We start from the raw sequence: 18,378 nt of genomic DNA, 5'->3' as shown, positions 1-18,378 counted from the left end.
ACCTACAGTGACAATGACAAGACAGTGATCATGTAACAGGAAAAAAATGTAATGGAAAGAGCCTGCTGAAGTGTTTTAGTGAACGGAAACTGTACAGAATCTCTATCTTCCCACAACAACAAAATTTTCCAAGTGTATAGAGGAAATTCCTTCGTGGTCCAGTGGTTAAGACTCTGTACTTCCAGTGCAAGCGGCATGGGTTCAATCCCTGGTCAAGGTACAAAGATCCTGCATGCTGCTCGGCAGGGCCAAAAAATATGTATATATTGAGTTGGCCAAAAATTCATTTGGGCTTTTCCATAAGATGGTACAGAAATATCCAAGCAAACTTTTTTGCCAACTCAATAAAATAAATGAAATGAAGAGTGCACTGAACCCTAAAGTGTAGTGTTATGACTCTGAATGATTATAACTGGAAACAACTATAAGTAGCCCCAGCCCCAAGGCTTTTATTGCATATGAAAAACAAATGGGGGGAGTGAGAGGTGACAGACAAGGGTAAGGGATTGAGGTACAAACTACTGATGCTATGTATAAAATAAGTAAGCTACAGGAGGTACTGTACAGCTCTGGAGAAATATAACCAATATTTGATAATAACATTAAGTGGAATAAATCTGTAAGTTTTGAAGCTCTATTCTGTATACCTGAAACCAATATCATATTGTAAATCAACCATATACCTCTATTTTTCTTTAAAATGATGGGGTGGTTCTCAGATTATCTTATTCTTTAAAATCCCTCTTTCTTCTCTTTTGTCTGCTCTCCCACCTCCACCTCCAGGTTTCTACCTTGCGGTCTTTGACCTGAATGGCAAATATAGTTTAATGAATCTCTCAGTGAAAAAACAAGAAAAAGATAAAAAGGATGCTTTCGAAAGTTCATGATGCAATCACAAGGATCCACCCAGGTGGACTGTTGGCACAAAGGCACGAGAACTTGTTCTGGCCCAGGTGGTTGTTCTCTGGCCAAGGAAAACTCATGACTTTCTTTGCACTGGCCCCAGTGAACATTGCTCCCAGATAGAAGTGACAGGAAGTAATATGGATACAAACTTCCCCCCAAAAGAGTCCCTGGGGGTGAGGGAGGAGAGGGTGGGACAAATGGAGAGAGTAATGTTGACATACATACTCTATCATGTTTAAAATAGATAGCTAGTGGGAAGCTGCCGTATAACACAGGGAATTCAGCTGAGTGCTCTGTGATGACCTAGACAGGTGATAATAGAGGAAGGAGTGGGAGGGAGACTCCAGAGGGAGTGGATATATGTATGTGCTGTGCTGTGCTAAGCTGCTTCGGTCGTGTCTTACTCTTTGTGACCCCATGGGCTGTAGCCCGCCAGGCTCCTCTGTCCATGGGATTCTCCAGGCAAGAATACTGGAGTGGGTTGCCATGCCCTCCTCCAGGGGATCTTTCGGACCCAGAGGTTGAACTCCTGTCTCTTTCATCCACTGCATTGGCAGGTGTGTTCTTTACCACTAGCGCCACCTGGGAAGCCCAGATATATTCATACTTACTGCTGATTCTTGTTGTACAGCAGAAACTAACACAACTTTTAAAGCAATTATACTCCAACTAAAACTAAATTTTAAAAAATTACCTTGGGACGTCCCTGTTGGTCCAGTGGCTGAGACCCCTGTGCTCCCAAGGCAGGGGGCCCAGGTTCAATCCCTGGTTGGGGAACTAAGATCCCACATGCCACAGCTAAGACCCGGCACAGCCAAATTAATAAATATTTTTTAAAAAATTACCTTAAGTACCTATAAAAAGAAAGAGCCCTGTTTTCTTGAGGGGTGTGGTGAGGGTTACTAGTATTTTCAAAGGGCCCGCCAAAATGAGGGGTAGGGCACCAGCCTTCAGGCTGGACAGACTTGGATTTGCAATTCTCACCAGGCTGATTCCTAGCTGGTGACCCTGTGCAAGACTCTCCTAACCTATCAGGGACCTCAGTTTCTGCATCTGTAAAATGGAGGTAAGAATGCCGATTTCCTGGGGCTGCTCTGAGGATGAAATGAGGAGATAAATAAACGCAAAATGCTCAGCACTATCATATGACGCAGGGGACTCCCTTGGTGACTCAAGCAGTAAAGAATCTGCCTGCAATGCAGGAGATGCAGATTTGATCCCTGGGTCAGGAAGATCCCCTGGAGGAGGAAACGGTAACCCACTCCAGTATTCTTGCCTGGAGAACCCCATGGACATAGGAGCCTGGTGGGCTACAGTCCATGAGATCACAAAAAATCAGACATGACTGAAGTGACTTAGCACACATCATATGACTCGTGTGCTCAGCAAACTGTATTGTATAAAATAAAGTATTCATTCAAAGAATGTTTTTGCCATATAAATGGTAGGGTGGGTGAAACTGAGCAGCCCCTGCTCTGTGGAGCTTACAGATCAGTGGAACAGATAGATAGTCATGGTGTAACCACACGAATAAAGAAGTACAAATTACACCAGATACTGGGAAGGAAAAGTCCAGAGAACTTAGAGAACATATAACCAGGGCCACCTAATCGAATCAGTTTTTAACCCAGATGAAGTTACTACAGACATCATAGACTGTTTTTGTTTTTCACTCAATGATGAGAGTCCTTCACATGAACAATACGCTGAACATTTTGCAAAGAACTTTTCGTAGTTGAGATTTTCATGTGGTCTGAAGCAGAGAAGATGATACTTATTTAACAGAAATTAAAACTAAGGTGTAGAGAGGTTATGTAACTTCCTCAAGGCCAGACAACTCATTGAGGGCAAACCCAGAGATTAGATAAAACCCAGAGGTCCTTTGCTTCCACATCTATTGCTTTTTCAGTATCTCATTTTTTTAAATTCTGAAATATAGCCTATTTTCTTCTTTTGAAAATGTTGAAATATATAGCTTATTTACAAAAAAGCTTGGGAAAATAAATATATGTGCATGATTTAAAGAAAATCTATGTAACTACTACTCAGTCCAAGGAACAGAATTTAACATAGCCCAAAAGTTCTTTCATTTATCCTTGCCCAGAAGTAATTCTTATGCTAATCTTTTAATAACTCCTTTGTTAATCATTCATTCTTTTTTTAATCATTCACTCTTTTACCTTTTAAGAGTCTTTATCAAGTATGCATCTCAACAATATTATTGCTTGTTATTAATAAAATATTAATATTTATTAATAATAAAATATTATTGCTTGCTTATAAATGGTAGCCTAGTTTATGTTTTCTTCTATAACTTGCTTCTTCTTCTCAATATTCTGTTTTTGAGATTATTCATATTGATGATGCCTATACCTCATTTTTAAAGATAAATAATATTCCATTGTATGGTTACACCACAGCTTATTTGTGCACTCTTAGGTTAATAAGAACTTGGATCATTTCCGTGTTTTTCTGTTACAGCTCTTCTTTTTCCTTTGAAAGATGCATGAATTTATTTTTATAAAAAACTCTGGAAGATGTTACAAGATTTGTGAATTTAAACTTCAGTACCTACAACCACAATATCAGTACTATATGATAAAAGTTCTATCATTTATTTTGAGTTTACCATCAGCCAGGAACTTTACACACATTAAAAAATTTTAATTCTCTTAGCATTCCTATTTGATATGTATTATTATCTTTTAAACAGTGAAACTGAGGCTCCTGGAGGTTAGACGATTTGTGCTGTGCTAAGTCACTTCATTCATGTATGATTCTTTGTGATTCCGTGGACTGTAGGCCACCAGGCTCCTCTGTCCTTGGGATTCTCCAGGCAAGAATACTGGTGTGGGTTACCATTTCCTTCTCCAGGAGGTAACCCAGGGATTGAACCTGCATTTCCTGTGGCTCCTGCATTGCAGGTGGATTCTTTACCGCTTGAGCCACCCAGGAAGCCCTCAAAAAGCAACCCATCCCCTTGGGACTGTGGCAGGACTTGAACCTGCAATCTTCTGATCCGAAGTCAGACACCTTATCCATTAGGCCACACAGCCACCTATTAGACAACTCAGCTAAGGCTGTTAGGAGAGCCAAAATGACAGCTCAGACTAAATCTAACATTCTGGTTCCTTCCAATTCACTCCAGGACTTCATACTGTACTATGCAGTAATAAAAACCAAATGTAACGGTGGACTATAAAATCTATAAGTATCTACTATTTTTTTTTATATTTGTGACTGTGATCCAGTGGTTAGGACACTGTGCTTCCATTGTAGGGGATTCATTCGGTCCCTGGTCAGGGAACTAAGATCCCACATACCTCTCAGCTCAGCCAGAAAAAAGCAAACAAACCAAAACACCACACACACGCATAACATAAAATTATCATCTTAACTACTTTCTTTCATCTGAAGTACTTTTAAGTTCAGTAGTGTTAAGTACATTCACATCGTTGTACAATCCTCTCCAGACCTCTTACAGTCATTCTTGTATACATCATCTGCGGCACAAGGGCAGCATTTTTCTCTAGGGCATGTCCTTGGGTGGAATCACATGGGTTTGCATATGTCCGACTTTATCAGTTAAGGTCAGACTCTTTTTCAAAATGTTTGCACCAATTTATACTCCCATAGGCATTTACTTTTAAGTATTACATTCAAATGTTAAATTTTATTTTTAAGTTCTAACACAAAAAGATAAAAAAGACAATACAATGAAAAAATCTCTGTCCCCTAATCATCTTATTGTCTCCCCAGAGATAATCAAAATTACCAGTTTCTGGTGATCATCCTTCCAGAAGTATTTTTTTGCATATATTTCCCCCTTTTACAACAACTTGTAGCATTCTATACATACTTCTCTGAAGTCTGTTTGTTTCTCTTAAACATTATAGGCAATATAATTTGGTGATCTCTGGAGCAGATTGCCTGGATTCATATCCAGCTTCATGCTAAATTGGTGGTGATTTTGATTAGGTCATTTAATCTCTCTGTGTCTTATATTACTTATCTTTAAAATCTGGAAGGAAGAAAAGAAAAAAAAGAAAAAAAATCTGGAAGGAATCCTAACTTTATGATAACTAAATTAGTTAATATATGTAGAGCATTTAGGATCCTGCCTATTAGAACTGTAACTATTGTCAGCATAATCATATCAATGCTTTCTCATTCTTTTTTATGGCTGTCTTATAGTCCATCATATAAATGTATCACAATTTACTTTAATCATAATTGATAAACATTTAAGTTGTTCAGGTATGTTTATAGCACAGCAATAAACAACTATCATTTCCCACTCACATAGGTGAGTATATCTAAAAGATAAAGTCCTAGAATGGAATGGCTGGGTCAAAGGTATTTAGTGCAGCTATCATTTTAACGGATATTGACAAGCTTTCCTTCATGAATACACCACACACTCTCATATATGTTAACCTAAAGGGATATAAAAAAAATTTAGACTAGAGGAACCCTAGGTAAAGCTACTTTACTGTTCAGATGAGTCAGCTGATGCCAAGAGAGAGGAAGTGACTGGCACAGGCTTAGTGGTGGAAATAGCACCAAAACCCTAGCAGGTGTCTGGATTTAAGAATCCTAAAAAGACTTCCCTGGTAGCTCAGACGGTAAAGCATCTGCCTCCAATGCTGGAGACCCGGGTTCAATCCCTGGGTTGGCGACTTCACCTTCACCTTCAAAACGCTTTAAAGTCCTTGTTCAGTCACTGTGCTTAGTTGTTCAGTCGTGTCCGACTAAGTCCTCGTTTAACATTTCATTATGTTGATGCTGCAGTTTGCTTACATAGTGGTAGTAACTTAATATCTAACTCTCCAATATTCTTTCCGATTTTTCCCCTGGGCTATTTTTCTACCCTGGATTGATCATGTGCGCAACCAAGTGACCCTTGGACAAATCTGACCGGCTTGAGGTTGACCAAGTGACCGATCTGCCCTTGTCTTTGAAAATGCTGGACTTGGTAAACTGCCTCTAGGGAATCAGAGCTCCGCCAACCACTCCTAAGAGATCATTTAAATTACATCAAGGGAAGTGAACCAAAGCATTTGCTCAGTAATCTTGCCGAGATCAATTTCGCAAGCTGGTGGTTGATTTGTAGTATTTCTTTTAGACCAAAGGAAGCCCGCCCCTCGGTGGCGAAGCCGTCATTGGCTGCTACGGCTGTCAATCACCAGCGAGATAAATAGGGAGAGGCCAGCGGCTTCTCCCTCAGGACGTCCTGGAGCGCGTGGTGTGGCGGCAGTTGGGCTGCGCGAGTCGTGCCAGAGAGAGTCTCTGCGGTAATGTCGTTACGCCTTACTAACTGGAGTGGAAAGTAAAAGGGACCTCTCCTCCTCCATCCTCTTTCCCCCCTCCTTGCCGGGCCGGCGTAATGGCGGAAGTCGCGGCGACTGGCGCGGGCGGAGAGGCTATGGCGGCAGTGGCGGCAGGGGAAGGCTCCTTGGGCCCGGTGTGCTTGCCTCTAGGCCGGGGCTTCTCGAACTACCGGCCTTTCGAACCCCAGGCGTTGGGTCTCAGCCCGAGCTGGCGTCTCACCGGCTTCTCTGGCATGAAGGGCTGAGGCTGCAAGGTCCCCCAGGAGACGCTGCTCAAACTCCTGGCGGGACTGACGCGACCGGAGGTGCTGCCCGCGCCGGGCCGGGGCCTGGTCGGAGGCCTTGAAGAGACGGCCCAGGAAGCCGGTCTGCCCGTGAGGGCGGAACTCAGCCCTCCCTTCCCCACCCTGGGCATTGGGATGGACTCCTGTGTCATACCCCTGAGACACGGGGGCCTGTCCCTGGTCCAGACCACCGACTTCTTTTACCCCCTGGTGGAAGATCCCTACATGATGGGGCGCATCGCGTGCGCCAACGTGCTGAGTGACCTCTACGCCATGGGCGTTACTGAGTGTGACAACATGTTGATGCTACTCAGCGTCAGCCAGAGTATGCCTGAGGAGGAGCGAGAAAAGATAACACCACTCATGATTAAAGGTTTTCGGGATGCTGCCGAGGAAGGAGGGACTGCAGTGACTGGTGGGCAAACGGTGGTAAACCCTTGGATTATCATCGGTGGAGTTGCCACTGTGGTGTGTCAACCAAATGAATTCATCCTGCCTGACAGCGCCGTTGTTGGGGATGTGCTCGTGTTAACCAAACCCTTAGGAACCCAAGTTGCCGTCAATGCCCACCAGTGGCTGGATAATCCTGAACGATGGAATAAGATAAAGATGGTGGTCTCCAGAGAAGAGGTAGAGCTGGGTTATCAGGAAGCCATGTTCAACATGGCTACACTCAATAGAATTGCTGCCGGACTGATGCACACGTTTAATGCCCACGCAGCCACAGATATCACCGGCTTTGGCATTCTGGGTCACTCTCAGAACCTTGCAAAACAACAAAGAAATGAGGTCTCCTTTGTCATTCATAACCTGCCCATCATTGCCAAGATGGCTGCCATCAGCAAGGCCAGTGGGCGCTTCGGTCTCCTGCAAGGAACCTCAGCAGAAACTTCTGGGGGGCTACTGATTTGTCTGCCAAGAGAACAGGCAGCTCGCTTTTGTTCAGAAATCAAATCTTCAAAATATGGAGAGGGTCATCAAGCGTGGATCGTCGGTATTGTGGAAAAGGGAAACCGGACAGCCCGGATCATTGACAAGCCTCGCGTTATTGAGGTCCTGCCTCGTGGGACCACTGCTACTCCCCTTGCTCCTGAGAACTCCAGTGCCTCCTCTGAGCCTAGCTTGTGAAATGGAACAGCAGAAGTTGTTTGGACTGTACAGCCTTTGTACACAAGCATGGACCATTCGCTAGAGTTGATTTTAGGAAGAAATTTCCAAAGAAGGCTGCCTGCATAGTAGTTCCAGCTGCTCTTCCTAGGTAATTTGAATCAGCCCATCAAAAGCTGCACATTCCAAGGCCAGAAGTAACATTTTGGACTTCGGGGGGTCGGGGGTGTATATTTGGTCATCTCTTGAGTGGAAAAAGCAGAAAACCCCCTATTTCCTCTTTCCAAGAGCAAGAGGAGATTACTCAGGTTTGAGGTATTTTTCTTGGCACGGGGTTAATTGATTTCTGCACAGGGAGTGAGATTATTTATTAAAATTACACCAAAAATGCAAAATGAAAAACACTTAGATCAGAAATAAGTTTGGACCAATACTGTTGATAAATTGAAATTGTTATGAGAGATTTAAATGCAATGTCAAATTATTAGATTACTCTGAAACACTGGCTCTTTCCTACTCTGGACAAGAATTGAGCAGCTTGTCCAATGACTGGGAAAGGAGGACCTTCAACCACCTTACTTGGTCTCTGTTAATGACGTCTCTCTCTAAACCCCTTCAAGGACTGGGAGAGGCAGACCAAACCCCAGAGCCCAGGCCTTGGTGGACATTAAGATGTTAAATCTTGTGTTGAAAATTCCTGGTGATTTCATCAATAAAGCGATTTCTAGTGAAATAATTTTGTTGAAAATTCTTCTGGCGAATGTTTGTATCTTTGGAATTATTCACCTTTTACAGTTTTATAAAATGAACCAACTGATAACATTTGGTGTTGACAGCAAAGGATCATGAACAGTCATAAATCCCAAGGCCTAGAGGGTGGGAGAAGAAATGGCAAAGGAAAGGTGTCAGCCATTCTTGGAAGATGGAAAGTGGGTGTAAGAGGGGTAATTAACTTAGAACAAAGGAGGCCAAAGTAAAAATGCTTTCAGAGGGACTTTCCTGGTGGTCCAATGGTTAGACTCCAAACGTCCACTGCAGGGGCATGGGTTCCATTCCTGGTTGGGGAAATTAGACCCCACATGCCGTGAGGTGTTAAGTTCAACTGCTCAGTCATGTCTGACTCTTTGCAACTCCATGGACTGCCGCATGCCAGGCTTCCCTGTCCATCACCAACTCCCAGAGCTTGCTCAAACTCCTGTCCATCGAGTCGGTGATGCCATCCAACCATCTCATCCTCTGTCGTCCCCTTCTCCCGCCTTCAATGTTTCCTAGCATCAGGGTCTTTTCCAATGAGTCTGTTCTTCATATCAGGTAGCCAAAGTATTGGAACTTCGGTTTCAGCTTCAGTCCATCCAATGAATATTCAGCACTGATTTCCTTTAGGATTGATTGGTTTGATCTCCTTGCAGTTCAAGGGACTCAACAGTCTTCTCCAACACCACAGTTCAAAAGTTGCAAGGTGTTGCCCCCTAAAAAAATGCCTTCAGAGTTGGGGAACACTTAACAAGAAGCAAAGAGATAGGTTCCAAATACACCAAGGAAGATGGGGTCAAAGATACTGGTTAAAACTTTATGCATAGGATAATTAGATCTTCACAGTTCTCAAACTTCTCCCCGTACCGTGTCATACAGCCACATGACGCCTCTCATCTCTGTAGGTAAAGGGCAGTTTGGTCTCTGGAAAATGTGAATTTAAAAAATACTATAAAGTCAGGGGCAATTAGCAGAGCAGAAGACAGGGAGCCTCACGAAAAGCAAGAATAAAGACAAAAATGAGATTGTCCAGCCCACTCTCTCAGCTAAGCTATTAGAAACACTGGGAAGCTTATATTGCCCCTGCCTGGCACAGGTGGAAGGTACATCTCTGGAGAAAATACATCTGCTCAGGGGGAAAAAATCCTGTAAATACAAACATTTAGGGAGCCCCCAGTGAAAATCCCTGTACCAGGAAGCCTCCCAGTTGGAAAGCTTCACTTAAAAACATTCTTTTTAATGCCTCATTGTCAAATAGGAGCAGTCAAGGATCACCAGACATTTGAGGCAAGTTCCAACTGGAAAGAAGTCAAAGCAAAGAAGCAAAAAAAAAAAAAAAAAAGACTCTTTAAAAAGACTATACAGGGAGCAAAAGAAAAAAAAGCAGGAATAAAAGAAGAAAAAGCAACCATTGAAAGATAATAAGAGAGCAAAGCACTTAGAATATAAAAATACAGCTAAAAATCTTCAAATTCAGAAGCTTTTGTTGTCATTTATTTGCACCATAAGACATAAGGGATCTTAGTTCCCCCATCAGGGATTGGAAGCTTGGAGTCTTAACCAATGGACCATCAGGGAAGTCCTCAGTAGAAGATTTAGAAGGTAAAGCTGACATTTATCAGAAAGGAGAACAAAACAAAAAGATGCACAATGAAGGGGGGAAACAGGAAAATCAGAGATGGGCCAGGATGTTTAACATATGAGAGTTCCAGAAAGAGGTAATAAAGCATATAAAAGGAAGAAAACAAAGAATTATACAAGAAAGTTTTCTGAAATTTAAAAGTTGTGTCTGTTAACATGCCTTTTGGGTTCCCCGCACAGGGAGTGGAAAAAGGCCTACATTCATTTTATTATTAACTATTGTGAAAATACCATGGATTAAAAGACCATAATAAAAACAATAGCAAATGCTTATATAATACTCTTTGCCAGGCACTGTTTAACTTCTGTAAACTTCCAACAACCCCATTTTGCAAATGAGGAAGCTGAGGTGCAAGGAGATTGAGAAATTTGGTCAAGGTTGCACTGGCAGTCTACTAACTAAACAACCTGGTGCTAAAGTCCTTGCTTCCAATCATGGTGAGCTCCTAAAGCTTCCAGGAGGAGAGGAGATCACAAAGGTCTGGTATCAGACTTCTCAGCAGTGAACTGGAAGCTAAAAGACAATGAGAAAGTACTTCCAAAATTCTGAGGGTAAGTGATTTTCTCTGTAATTCTATAGCAACTTTTTTTTTTTTTCCAAACAAATAGCCTAAGGATATTTTTAAGACATGCAAGGTATTGAAGTGTTTTCATCACATTCACTCTTTCTCAAGAAACTGCTGGAAGATGTGCTCCAGCAAAACAAAGGAGCAAACGGAGAAAGAGGAAAAACACAGGGTCCAGGAAATACAATCCAGCACAGCTGAAAGGTGAAGGGAGCTCTCCAGCTAAGAGCTGTCCACCAGGCACAGAGAAGAACCAGCTCATGCTGGAGCAGAAGCTTGGAAGGCTTCTAGGAATAGGAAAATTGAATTGATAGAGTGTTGATATGTTTAATTGTGTGAAAAATTGTATTGGAAGGTAATCGGAAGATGTAAAAAGAATTATTGACAATTAATAGGAAATTGGGGCTTCTCCAGTGGCTCAGCAGTAAAGAATCCATCTGCAATGCAGGCAACACAGGTTCAATCCCTGACTTGGGAAGATCGCCTGGAGAAGGACATGGCATCTCACTCCAGTACTGTTGCCTGGAGAGTCCCATGGACAGAGGCGCCTGTCAGGCTGCAGTCCATGGGGTCGCAAAAGAGTCAGGCTCAACTGAGCAACTAAACGCCAGCAACAACAACATAGAAAATTAGCAAATTTTAAAAAAATGAGGCAGTTATCCACTCTAGCCAAAAATAAAATGTAATCTAACAATAAATAGATAAATTCAATCAGGTTTTCTCAGAGCTCAAAGCTCTCAAATTACTTTCCACAAAACCCCTGCTTCATCTCAAGGCACTTCATCTCACGGCACACTCACTGCCTTTCTCACTGAACTCTAGCCCATTAGCCTTTCTATGGTGCTTCAAACAAATCGAGATCCTTTATTCTCCATCTGTCTATCCAACTGGCTGACTCTCAGTCCTAGCTCAGCTAGAATAAAACCTCTTCATAAAAGCCCTCTCTGACCTCAGCCAACACCTGGCAACTCTCCAACTCATCATGCTATTTATTAGCTTTAGCGTGTCTGCGTGCTCGGTTGCTTCAGTCATGTCCAACTCTGCGACCCAATGGATTGTAGCCCACCAGACTCCTCAGTCCATGGGATTCTCCCAGGAAGAATACTGGAGTGCCATACCTTCTTTCAGGGGATCTTCCTGACCCAGGGATCAAAACCAGGTCTCCTGCATTGCAGGCGGATTCTTTATGGCTGAGTCATCAGGGAAGCCCTTTCTTGGCTTCTTAGATATTTTGTTTTTTATTTGGCCATGCCAGGTCTTAGTTTGAGGTATGTGGGATCTGGTTACCCAACCAGGGATCAAACTTAGGGCCCCTGCATTTGGAGTTCGGAGTCTCATCCACTGGATTATCAGGAAAGTTCCTTCTTAGTTTACTTTTTAATTGTCCCTTTCTGCAAGTGTGTAAGCTCCAAGATGGCAGAGGATGTTCTATATCCCCAGCACCTGTAATAGAGTCTGGCCCACAGTTAATGCTCAGGATATACTGAATCAATGAGTGAGTGAGTGAGACACACCAGGGACTCCAGCACCGTCTGTTTTCACACTTTCCTTGCTCTAGGTGTCTCCTAGTGGTGGAAATGGGTACCACCAATCTCTCAAGACAAGGCTTTGGATAAGAAATTTGGGCCTTGGTTCTGCTTATCAATGAACACAACTCTCTAACTGGTTTATTTTCTTGCTTGGACTGGACAGTAGAAAAGGGCCGGAAAACAATTGGATGCTTCCCTGGCCTGGGTCCTCTTAGTTAACCTAGGAAGGGTTAGGGGGTTGGAAGTGAGGTAGGCATCCAACTACTCCTTGAAGAGGGCCTGGGCAGCAAAGTGGAAGTAACAGGTAATGGGAGGTGACAGGCCTGGGGTGGAAATCAGAACAGAATCACAGGTATAAACAGAGGTGTAACAAAGGTGAAGGAGGATGTCCCTGGTGGTCCAGTGGTTAAGAATCCTCCTGCCAATGCAGGGGACATGGGTTCGATCCCTGATCTGGGAAGATTTCACATGCCACAGAGCAACTAAGCCCATGGGACACAACTACTGAGCCTGCATACCCTAGAGCCGGTGCTCCACAACTAGAGAAACCACAGCAATGAGACGCCTGCACGCTGCAACTAGCAAATAACCCCCGATCACTGCAACTGGAGAAAGCCTGAGGGTAGCAATGAAGACCCAGCACAGCCAAATAATAATAAAGAAAAAGCAAAAAAAAAGTGTTTCTTAAAAGGTGATGGAGAGAAAGAAAGAGGAAGAAAAAGGGAGCCAAAGAAAGGAAAGAAAAAGGAGAGGAAATCGAAAGTAGAGAGAGAGGAAGATGAAGAGGGACAGAAAGAAGGACAGAAGGACAGCACTCACACCTGCTGAGTGCCAGGTGACCTCAGCAGATACTCAGGCACATGTGAGCTGCCTCCTTTTACTCCTTGCTGAAGAGCACTGGGGAATTCTGGGGAGCTTCAGCCTCTGCCCTTCTGGATGATCTCAGATGAGTCTCCAGACCTCTCTGGGTCTCAGTTTCCTCATTTGTAAAATAGACATAGCCATACTCACCTATGGCAGGCAAGTCATGGAGAGGATCCCATGAGATACCCTCCTCTAAATTAGTATGTATAGATAATTCAAGTACCAGGTCCTGGGAAACAACCTGACACTGCTTTTGTTCTCTAGGAGACTGGACTGAGGGTGGATCTAGAACAGGGTCATCAATCTCCCCCAAATTAAAGTAAGAAGTGGTAAGTGCCATGGCAGTAAGAGTGAAAGAAGTACTATATAAAACCAAATTCTGTCCTTTTGGAGGAAGTTTCGGAAGGCTTCCTAGAGGAGGCTTTGAAGCAGGGCTCTACAGGATGGGTGGAATTTGGATTTGGATATGCAGAGAATGGGGATGGGCATTCCAGAAGAAGGGGAGTGGGTGAGCAAAGGCAGGGAGAGTGGATTTCAGCCTGTGTGTAGGGGGATATGGCCAGATAAATAGATTGGCGAAGGACTTCTAAGGATGTTGGGGACTCTCTGGCCTGACAAGGCTAGGCTGGAGTTTCTGAAAAAGGCTCTGTTATGACTACCCCTGAAAAATTTATATGTGTGCATGCTCAATCACTCAGTTGTGTCTGACCCTTTGCAACCCCATGGACTATAACCTGCAAGAATCCTCTGTCCATGAGATTCTCCAGGCAATACCGGAGCAGGTTGCCATTTCCTCCTTCATGGGATCTTCTTGACCCAGGGATTGAACCCATGTCTCTTGCACTGCAGGCAGATTCTTTACCACTGTACCAACTGGGAAGCACATTTTAATTATAGCAGCACCCTTTCTTCCATCCCCAAGTTCAAAACCAATAAGGCCTACAGATCTACTTCCAATAAGAACAGCACTGGGAATTCCCTGGCAATCCAGTGGTTAGGACTCTCCAAGTTTTTATTGCCAAGGGCCCAGGTTCCCTGGTTAGGGAACTAAGATACCACAAACTGCTTAGCGAGGCAAAAAAAGAAAAGAAAACAGAACTGAAGTAGATTATTGGGACCCAGCCATGGACAAAATACATATTGTCCTGGTCCTCCTAGCACACATATGAAGTGTCCTTGGAGGCCACCTGGGCCAGATCCCCATTATATAGATAGGGAAATCAAGGCTCAAAGATGAGAAACGGTCTTCTCAAGGCCATTGGCAGGTAGGTTCCCAATCAATCACCTGAGTCCTAGTTTCCCATCTCTCTCTGTTGTCTCTGGGAGCTCTGACTGACCCAGGTTCCCCTACCCTGACACCACCTTTGCAGTTTGCAGGTCTCTGCTGCTTTGTTCTCCAGCTGCTGCAGCCACTTCCACTCCAAGGTTCCCCAAAGAGCCTTACTGAAACCAGTTGCACCTGTTTGGCTCTAGTGGGGAAGGTGGCCAAACTCTTGAGTGGTTCAAGGGTGTATGTGTGCATTTACATGTTTGCCTGTTCCAGCAAAAAGTTCTGTCCACTCTGTCATTACACATTTATTAGCTGGCAATGGAGAAACACCTTTGTTTGTTTTAACTGCGCTGCCCAGCACACATGTCTTAATTTCCTAACCAGGGGTGAACCCAGGCCCCCTGCAGTGGAAGCAGTCTTAACCACTGAACTGCTAGAGAAGTCCCGATTGGTCTTTAGAGGATGATGTCGTGGGAGCAAAGAACTTGGATGTCCCTGCAGGATGCTTTGGAAGAGCTTTACAGCTCTGCCAGGGAACCTCCTGGGGTGGGGGTGGGTGATGGGCAGAGGCAGTCTCAGGGAGAGTTCTTCCTCCTTCAGATCAGTCTCCAAGGACCATTTGTAAACTCTAGAAGTCCTGAAAACCTGACTCTTAAAAAATCTGCGATGCAGAGGACTCTTGAGAAAGTTGCTCTCCAAGTGGTGTTTTATATTCCAGTAAGAGTTTGTCTTCTGGTCTAGAGAACCTTGGCTTCCCAGGAGGCACTAGTGATAAAGAATCCACCTGCTAGTGGAGGAGACACAAGAGATGTGGGTTCGACCTTGGGGTCAGGGAAGATTCCCTGAGTAGGAAATGGCAGTCCACTCTAGTATTCTTGCCTGGAGAATTCCATGGGCAGAGGAGCCTGGCAGGTTACAGTCCATGGGGCAGTAAAGTCAGATGCGATTGAACACACACACAACTGGAGAAGCTTAGTAAACACCAAGGAAGGTGCTAGGGGTGGTACTTGGCTCCTGAAACTTTCAGTACCCAAATCCATAGGGCAGCTCAATGCTTCAAACTTCAGACCTGTATATCCACCTACCTGCTGGACATTGCCTGGATGTTTTGCCTAGATCTCAGACTCAATCTGTCCCAAAGTAAATTCAGTATCTTCCCTCCTACCACAACTTCTAGGTCTTCTATGTCCTCATTTCAGCAAATAACAAAACTATTTATCTATTTACTCAAGCCAGAAACCTAGGAGTTACCCAGGACTCCCTCTTCCTCCCACCTCCTATATCTAAATTCCATGTTGCCTAATCCAGTAGCAAATTCTGTGCTCTCATTTTACCCAGGTGCTCAGCCGCATCATATGTCCACTCACTCTGGAACACTTTCCTCTTAGTGTCCTTAACTTCACACTTTGTCAATTTTCCTCCTACCTCACCTTCTCTTCTCTTGTTGTTAAGTCGCTTGGTTATGTCTGACTGTGCAACCCCATGGACTGTAGCCCGCCAGGCTCCTCTGTCCATGAGATTTCCCAGGCAAGGATATTGGAGCGGGTTGCTATTTCCTCTTCCAGGAGATCTTCCCAACCCAGGAATCAATCCTTTGTCTCCCGATTTGGCAAGTGGACGACTCTTTACCAATGTGTCACCATGGAAGCCCTTTTCTTCTCTTTGGCTCAACTGCTAAACGTCGGAGTATCCCAAATCTTAGTCTTACCTACCTAGATTCTTGTACTAGTTATTCTTCTTGAATTCCCTAACTTCAAGTAGTATTTAATGACAGAGACTACCAAATCTGAATCTCTAGCCCTGATCTTGCCTCTAACCCTTAGGCTCATAAATCCACCTGCCAACTTGATATGGGTCTTCACCTTGCTTTGTCTTAAACCACACTTCTGATGCCTCTTGTGTTCAATCCTGCACCTCATCTTCCTCATCCCAGTATTAGTCACCATCCATCCACCAAGCTGCTCAACACTCAAAACCTGCAAGCCATGCTTGATCCTACCTTTCTCCCATCTCACTAGCTCAAAACCAACAAAGTCTATAGGTCTGTCTCTAGGATATGCATCTACTTCTTTTCATCTTCACCCACCATCAGCCCAGGCCAACTCACCAACATTTCTTGCTGGAAAACTGCAGTACCTCATCTCCCTGCTTCTTACTCTTGCCCTCTTCTGGTTCATTCTTTTTAAAAGTATTTGTTTATTTATTTTTGGCTGCACTGAATCTTTGTGAGGGCTTCCTCTAGTTGTGGCGAGTGGGGGCTACTCCCTAGTTGCCGAATGAGAGCTTCTCACTGCGGTGGCTCCTCTTGTTGTGCGGCGTGGTCTCCAGGGCATGTGGGCTTCAGCAGTTGCAGCACAGACTCAGCAGTCGTGGTGCACTGGCTTAGTTGTTACCCGACATGTGGAATCTTCCTGGATCAGGGATCGGCCTCGTGTCTCCTGCATTGGCAGATGGACACCTCCTTATCTTCTTATCCACAGCACCGCCAGACAAGTCCCTCCTCCAGCTCATTCTTAATACAGCAGTAAGAGGGTTCAGAAATACAAACTATGATCATATGGCTCCACTGCCTAAAATCCGTCAAAAGTCTCCCACATATTTAAAATCCGAAATAAAATAAAATATGAAATAAAATCGATGGTTGATTGATCTGATCTCACCTCTTTTTAGTTCTCCAACACCACATCCCACCATTCTCCTGCTTGTTTGTTCACTGCATTCCTGCCACACTGGAACTCTTTTTGCATTTAGAACATGCCAAGCCTTCCCTGCTTTAAGCACTGGTGTTCTCTCTACCTAGTACTCTATTCCCCTTGATTTTCCTTTAACGTTTTTTAAAAAATATTTATTTGGCTGTGCCGGGACTTAGTTGCAACATGCAGGATCTTTGACTGTCATTGCAGCATTTGGGATATTTAATTGAGGCATTTGGGATATTTAATTGCAGCATGTGGGATCTACTTCCCTAACCAGGGATGGAACCTGGGCCCCCTGCATTGGGTGTGCAGAGTCTTAGCCACTGGACCACCAGGGAAGTCCCCTATTCCCCTTGATTTATTAATAATTACTCAGGTTAAATGTCCAATTTCTCAAAGACAAGTAACAAAAACAAAACCCTAAAAGTGGTTTGACCAATAAAGGGATTTATTATCTTATATAACCAGAGTTTTAAATCAGGGCATCTCTGTAACCTGTTTAAAAATAAGTGGTTCAGCAGTATTATCAAGGATCCAGATCCTTTCTATCTTGCTATGTACCATAGCACTTACCACCATTTGAGACAATATAGTGTAGGAGTTAATCCAGATTCAGAAGCCAAACTGCCTAAATTTGTAACCTGGTTACGACTTTACTAACTGTATTGTTAAATTACACAATCCCTCAGTTTCTGTGTCTGTACAATGGAGATGATGATTATAATATTAACTACCTCAGAGGGCTGATTTGAGGACTGAATGAATAGCTGTGAGGATTAAATATGTAAAATTGAAACAGCTTCCCTAGTTCCCCTAGAGGATGATATGGTTGCATGGCATCATCGACTCAGTGGAAGTGTGTGTGTGTATTTTAGTGGCTCAGCCGTGTCCAACTCTTTGCGACCCCACAGGCTGCAGCCCACCAGGCTTCTGTCCATGGGATTCTCCAGACAAGAATACTGGAGTGGATTGCCATTCCCTTCTCCAAAGTATCTTCCCGACCCAAGGATCAAACCCTCGTCTCCGGCATTGCAGGCAGATTCTTTACTTTTTAGGTTATAGAGAAGTCCTCAATGGACACGAGTTTGAGCAAACTCCGAGAGATAGTGAAGGACAGGGAAGCCTGGCATGGGGAAGTCTAGGGGGTCGCAGAGTCGGTCACGACTGACGGACTGAACAAAAACCCTAGTTCTAGTTCATTCCTCAGGCTCAGTTTTACCCTGGAGACATTCTTGTATCGTTTTAACAAACTCCCCTCTCTATTTTAAACCATTCATTTCTGGGGTTCGCCACGAGGCTCCCCGCTTTGTCATTTCGCTTTGGCGCCATCTGGCGTCCCAAAGGGAAAGTGACGCGCCTGCGCTCTCCACCCTCTGCCCTTTGTCTCTTCCCCTGGTCCAATCTGGTACCTATATCTTTAAGGTTCTCGGTC

General features: G+C 43.9%; 1 protein-coding gene and 1 non-coding gene across 2 annotated transcripts; one reads left to right on the top strand and one right to left on the bottom strand.

Annotated features, from left to right (window-relative positions):
• Positions 1-3,889: 3,889 nt before the first annotated feature.
• Positions 3,890-3,962, bottom strand: TRNAR-UCG (transfer RNA arginine (anticodon UCG)). Its single transcript has one exon. It is a non-coding gene; the product is annotated as a tRNA-Arg (tRNA).
• Positions 3,963-6,107: 2,145 nt separating this feature from the next.
• Positions 6,108-8,363, top strand: SEPHS2 (selenophosphate synthetase 2). The gene has a single exon (XM_065924642.1). It carries the CDS (start codon positions 6,293-6,295, stop codon positions 7,646-7,648), a length of 1,356 nt encoding a protein of 451 aa, XP_065780714.1. The 5' UTR covers positions 6,108-6,292; the 3' UTR covers positions 7,649-8,363.
• The last annotated feature ends 10,015 nt before the right edge of the window (positions 8,364-18,378 follow it).

The sequence above is a fragment of the Muntiacus reevesi genome, chromosome 2 (assembly GCF_963930625.1).
Source record: "Muntiacus reevesi chromosome 2, mMunRee1.1, whole genome shotgun sequence".
Taxonomy (NCBI): domain Eukaryota; kingdom Metazoa; phylum Chordata; class Mammalia; order Artiodactyla; family Cervidae; genus Muntiacus; species Muntiacus reevesi.
This window is presented reverse-complemented; position numbering and strand designations above follow the sequence as displayed.